A 6,340-nucleotide genomic window follows, 5' to 3' on the forward strand; every position below is an offset into this window, starting at 1 on the left:
AAAAACATTAAAAAAAAAAAGAAAAAAAACTAGCCGGGTGTGGTGGCGCACGCCTGTAACCCCAGATACCCCGGAGGCTGAGGCAGGAGAATTGCTTGAACCCAGGAGACGGAGGTTGCAGTGAGGGACAGAGTGCCACTGCACTCCAGCCTTGGCAGCAGGGTGAGACTCTGTCTCTAAATAAATAAATAAATAAATAAATAGAATTGTTAAGGCTGAACATGATGCTATTATGTGTTCTTTCAGACTGGTTGTCTGACATGAGCCCAAAAATTAATGCCCTCTGGATTGGCGGAGACCGAGAGATTCCCCACATAGTCCCGAAGTCAAGCCCTCCAGGACACGAAACAATACAAGAAGGAAACCTCGTCCAGTTTTTGTTCAGGGACCCACAACAAAATTTGTAACCAGTCGGCTGAGGCAGCTTGAACCATGGGTTTATAAGGGTCCTGGCCACATTCTAAACTGTGTATCTCCTTCGTGACAGAATGACACAGAAAGACAAATAAGATGAGTCACACAAATCCTTTTTCCTTTTTTGTTTTTTTTTTTTTTGAGTGAGTCTCACTCTGTCACCCAGGCTGCAGTGCAGTGGCGTGATCTCAGCTTCTCAGCTCACTGTAACCTCTGCCTCCCAGGTTCAAGCAATTCTCAGCTTCCTGAGTAGCTGAGATTACAGGCACCCACCACCACACCAGCTAATTTTTGTATTTTTAGTAGAGACGGAGTTTCACCATCTTGGCCAAGCTGGTCTTGAACTCCTGACCCCGTGATCCACCCGCCTCAGCCTCCCAAAGTGCTGGGATTACAGGCGTGAGCCACTGTGCCTGGCCCCTTTTTCCTATTAATCAAAACCTTCCAGAGGAGACAAACAGTTACTTCTACCATTCACCCACCGGGTTAGTGCAAAGAGAGAGGCAGAAGCCTGGCTGGTAAGAAATTATCTCCCTTTTGCAGGCACGCTGGGTTTCCAAGTTCCCTTTCTCTGTAGCTTTTCAGCTGCAGAAAATCAGGGTGGTTTTTGGTGACCCTGCTGGCTGCACCGTAGCTGTGGGGGCCAAAGTGTGTTACTAAAGAAAGTCATCTTTTTTTAATTAATGGAACCACAGGCAAAAGCCTCTCAATTTTGCAACAGGCTACATGGGGGAAACTAAACTAACCTTTCCCATTCCAACCATCACAAAATACATGCGCCAAAACCCAGACACTAGTCACCCTGCTTGGCGTTCAATATCGACCTGGCAAGGCTCACACTTGCCCTGCTTTGGCCCCTGTTACCTTTGATTCACTCAAAGTGGGTGGGATGACCTCCGACCCAGAGTTTATTGGACACTCTCTGAGCACGACAGAAGAAAGGACAGTCGCCCTGAGTTAGGCCTGCTGAGCTTCCTTCTGGGCTCCCTGAATATGGTGGACCAGACAAACAGGGAGAATCTGCGGGAACCACCCTCAGTGCTCTCAGGGATCTCCTCTGTGTATACAAACTCACAACAAAGTAAAGACAAACAAAAGGCCCTCAGAGCCAGGATTCTAGACCAGATTACAAATCCAAAGATCATTTCTCTAAACGGCTCCCCTGTTCTCTGTGCAACTGGGGAGAAACCGCCCCAAACCGAGACTCCTCTTTCTACAATCTATTGAGAGCCGGACGGTCCCCAGGACGGGTGGATCACGAGGTCAGGAGATCGAGACCATCCTGGCTTACACGGTGAAACCGCATCTCTACTAAAAATACAAAAAAAAATTAGCCAGGCGTGGTGGCAGGCACCTGTAGTCCCAGTCACTTGGGAGGCTGAGGCAGGAGAATGGCGAGAACCCGGGAGGCGGAGCTTTCAGTGAGCTGAGATGGCGCCACGGCACTCCAGCCTGGGCCACAGAGTGAGACTCCTTCTCAAAAAAAAAAAAGAACCAGTGCCGTGTAAGAAGTGGTTCCAGGCACCACCCCTCCATGTGAGGGGATGGCCGGGCAGCTTTGCGGAGCAGCCGTGCAGAGGACAACCCCAAGAGTGAGGTGTGGAGGTGTCAGAGCTTGCAGTCGCCCCCTCCTGACACTGAGAAGCTAACACACTGTATCTAGAGAAAGGATCCCTCGCTGTTTCAGGTAGATTTGGGGTGATTTGTCACACAGTAACAGCTGGCAGAGGAGACAGATCCCTGGCCCCGTCCACGCTGGGGGTGTCAGGGCCAGAACTCGAGATGGTGGCCTCTGGGGCTTCTAGTCCTGGCACCTGAAGCTAGGGCCCGCAGTGCCCACGGCCTGTCTTCTTCTGAGCCCATTGCCACGTTGAAGGGTGATTCAAGAAGAAGGGGCTGCTCTCAGGGAACCACTGGGCAGAACCTGGGGACTAAGGCCGCTGATGTCCGTCGCTTCCAAGGGGCAGGGCGGCAGGGAGGCAGCTGTGGAGGGCTCAGGAAGTCAGCCTCTCGGCTCCAGGCTCTGTCCCTGTAGGAGGACGTGGGGCACCAGGTGAGCAGCTCCACAGACCATGCCTTCCAGGTGCCTGTGTGGCTGGACACTAAGTATCGTGCACCCCAGGAAGGGGCTGCCGGGGGCGGGTGGACTGATACGTCCCTCCTGGCAGCCCAGGCCTGGGTCTTGTGGCTGCATCTCCCTGACCCCAGCAGCCCCTCTCAGGGCCCAGTCCCGAGACACCCAACACACCATCTTTTTCAGGCAGCGCTCAGGGCACCCTTTCATACCTCCCTGGTTCTCACCCAAGGCTTCAGGTCTCATGTCAGTTTCCACCCCAGCAGGGTCCACCTACCCCAGCTTTCAGCCTACAGAGAAATCTCAGGGTGCAGCCTGCAGACAGGTGGGAGAAATCTCGGGGTGCAGCCTGCAGACAGGTGGGAGAAATCTTGGGGTGCAGCCTGCAGACAGGTGGGAGAAATCTCCGGGTGCAAGCCGCTCTGTGGGAGACCAGGGGATGAGTGTGGGTTTGTTTCTAAGTCACAGGAGGGCTGCATCTTGGGGTCTAGAATGAGGCTTTATCTAGGTACTTCCCATTCCTTCTCTCGGGTTCCCCGTTTCCAGGGTCTCCCCATGGACTGTGCCTTGAGACACCTTCTGGTCCCGAGCACAGGCCTCTCTCAGCCACCAGCCTGGGAGAGGATGAGCTCTTGCCTGCCCACCCGGGCCTCCCTGTCGACACCTCCACCCACTGGACACAACTTTCCAGAATAAAAGGAAATCTCTGGCACCAAGCAAGGGTATCTGACAGCAATAGATTTATTAAGTATCCCCGAAAATATAAACACAAACCAGTAAAAAACAAAACCATAAAACGTCAGGCCTGGAGCTGCAATAAGACAGACAGGAGCAGCACACACATGGCCCAGGTGGGGAGGACGAGGCCGTAAATACTGCAGGAGGGTGGCAAGGGAGCCCTAGGGCAAGGGGGAAAGCAGGGCACAGTGTCGGCAGCAAGATGGCTCTGGCGGTCAGACACTGCTGACCTTGGCCCCGGCTGCCACCTGCCCCTCACTCCAGCTGCAAGCAGCTTCACTTGGGGCCCTGGGCCTCCGACTCCTCCTCGTCGTCTTCGTACATCTCGCCCTCCTCCTCGGCCGTGGCGTCCTGGTATTGCTGGTACTCGGACACCAGGTCGTTCATGTTGCTCTCGGCCTCGGTGAACTCCATCTCGTCCATGCCCTCGCCCGTGTACCAGTGCAGGAAGGCCTTGCGCCGGAACATGGCCGTGAACTGCTCGGAGATGCGCTTGAACAGCTCCTGGATGGCCGTGCTGTTCCCGATGAAGGTGGATGACATCTTCAGGCCGCGGGGCGGGATGTCGCACACGGCCACCTTCACGTTGTTGGGGATCCACTCCACGAAGTAGCTGCTGTTCTTGCTCTGGATGGCCAGCATCTGCTCGTCCACCTCCTTCATGGACATGCGGCCCCGGAACACGGTGGCCACCGTCAGGTAGCGGCCGTGGCGCGGGTCGCAGGCAGCCATCATGTTCTTGGCATCGAACATCTGCTGGGTGAGCTCAGGCACGGTCAGGGCCCGGTACTGCTGGCTGCCCCGGGCTGTGAGGGGAGCGAAGCCGGGCATGAAGAAGTGCAGACGGGGGAAGGGCACCATGTTCACCGCCAGCTTGCGCAGGTCAGCGTTGAGCTGGCCAGGGAAGCGCAAGGAGGTGGTGACCCCGCTCATGGTGGCTGACACCAGATGGTTGAGGTCCCCGTAGGTGGGTGTGGCCAGCTTGAGGGTGCGGAAGCAGATGTCGTAGAGGGCCTCGTTGTCGATGCAGTAGGTCTCATCCGTATTCTCCACCAGCTGGTGGATGGACAGCGTGGCGTTGTAGGGCTCCACCACTGTGTCCGACACCTTGGGCGAGGGCACGACGCTGAAGGTGTTCATGATGCGGTCCGGATACTCCTCACGCACCTTGCTGATGAGCAGCGTGCCCATGCCGGAACCCGTGCCGCCCCCCAGCGAGTGGGTCAGCTGGAAGCCCTGCAGGCAGTCGCAGTTTTCACACTCCTTCCGCACGACATCCAGGACCGAGTCCACCAGCTCCGCACCCTCCGTGTAGTGACCCTTGGCCCAGTTGTTGCCAGCCCCGCTCTGACCTGTGCAGGGAGAAGAGGGGTAGGGGACAGGGGTCAGGGACTCTGCAGTCCAGACCTCCAGCCCCTGCCTGAACATCCCAGGGCAGCCATGGCAGCCCTGTGCCCATTCTCACTTCTGTAAAGTAGACCCCACTGAGCACCTCTTCTCATACCCAGTGTGGCTTCCCTGAGTCAATGCTGCTGAGTGCTCAGGACAAGGGCTCTGGACAGGGTCTTGAGAACTTGAGGTCACCCCAGAGCAAGGCTCTGCCTCCTGAGGGGATCCTGGGTGAGTGGATCAACCCTCCTGCTCCAGCCCGCCTTCCTTCTGACTGACTGTGCCAGGAGCCTAAACAGCCACCCCAGAATCCCTGGCAGTTGGGCACTGGATGCGACCTGGCATCTACCAGTTGGGTGTGCTGAGGCTGGGAAGGCAGAAGTGAAGCGAGGCCCTCCGGGGTGTGTGGCACATCCACGGCCCTGCCCCAGGACACGGGCCCGAGAACGTCCTGACCTCTTGGCCGCAGCAAGGCCTCACTCTCCTGGACCCTGGAGCCCTCTGGAGGCCCCCTTCTGTCTCACCAGCTCTCTAGCAATTCTGTAAGCTTCTGTCTGCTTTATACTCCATTCCACTTGAAATGCATGAGTGGTTTCTGCTCTCCCCACAGAACCCTTTCTCTGGACCTCCGATGCTGTAAAATGGAGAGATCAGTTCTCACCCTTCAAGATCGTGTGAGGAGCTGACCATTTCTTATTTCTGACAGCCGCCCCCGTGCACCGACCTGGGCTTGCATGTCATACGGTCTGCCATCAGAGCTTGGAGCAGGGGAAACTTACCAAAGATGAAATTGTCAGGCCTGAAAAGATGTCCAAAGGCCCCTGAGCGGACACTGTCCATGGTTCCAGGTTCCAGGTCAACCAGAATGGCCCGAGGCACGTACTTGTGAGCTGAGGGGAGAGAAGGGCTCGGTGATTTGGGTTAGAGAGGGCCAGAGCCTCTCCCTCATTCTTTCTAAATTCTCTGCCTGCCTGCCATCCTCCTGCTCACATCCTAAGAGCCTTTACTGTGAAATCAGAGAGTCCTGGACCAAAGGCAAGCTTGAGCAACTTTCTTCACCTTAAGCCTCACTATGTGTAAGGACGGAGCAGGACAGCATGGATCAAGTCACACACCCACCAGGCGCAGGGGCTCATGCCTGCACTCCCAGCACTTTGGGAGGCCAAGGCAGGTAGACCATTTGAGTCCAGGAGTTCAAGACCAGCCTGGGCAACATATTGAGACTGACTCTATTAAATAAAATAAAATTTTAAGTCACGTGTCCATGTGGGCAGGGGGGTGTATCACCACTTTGATATGGAAATCACTTTATACCAGTTGCTAAATAGCCCCTGACTAAGCCCTCCAGGTGACCCCTTCTCTAGACCCTCTTACAGCCTCCAAAGTCTCTGGCCCGCCCCATCCCTGTCTGTGCCCCTGGACATGCAAAGGCCCTCATGGCACTAATATGTTTGGCTCTCACTTTTGTGACTGCAATTTGTTGTCTTTATTCTGTGCCTCTGGATGCCCAACATCCACTTATGCCTGCTGGCATCGCAGCAACCCATGAGAGGACAGAGATGCTGAGGAGACCTGGTCAGTACAGGGCTGGGATGGGGAGGCTGGGGTGAGGAGGCTGGGGTGGGGAGGCTGGGGTGAGGAGGCTGGGGTGGGCCTCCCTTCTCCCTGGGGCCATCCCCCAGGCCCTCCTGGTGGGGCAGGTCGAAGCAGGTTGATCTGGGCTGG

General features: G+C 55.9%; 1 protein-coding gene across 4 annotated transcripts in view; it reads right to left on the reverse strand.

The window, feature by feature from the left end:
- Positions 1-3,206: 3,206 nt before the first annotated feature.
- Positions 3,207-6,340, reverse strand: part of LOC105501863 (tubulin beta-3 chain) — a 17,236-nt gene continuing 14,102 nt past the window's right edge. For 2 of the 4 annotated variants that reach the window (XM_011927970.1, XM_011927973.1), the window contains 2 exons: positions 5,395-5,505; positions 3,207-4,578 (listed from right to left, as the gene is read on the reverse strand). In XM_011927970.1, coding sequence (XP_011783360.1) covers positions 3,503-4,578; positions 5,395-5,505 — 1,187 coding nt within the window. In that variant the 3' untranslated portion in view covers positions 3,207-3,502. The remainder of the gene's footprint in view (positions 4,579-5,394; positions 5,506-6,340) is intronic. The other 2 variants (XM_011927972.1, XM_011927971.1) reach the window with 2 other exon arrangements.

This window comes from Colobus angolensis, unplaced genomic scaffold (genome assembly GCF_000951035.1).
Source record: "Colobus angolensis palliatus isolate OR3802 unplaced genomic scaffold, Cang.pa_1.0 Scaffold76, whole genome shotgun sequence".
Lineage (NCBI taxonomy): Eukaryota > Metazoa > Chordata > Mammalia > Primates > Cercopithecidae > Colobus > Colobus angolensis.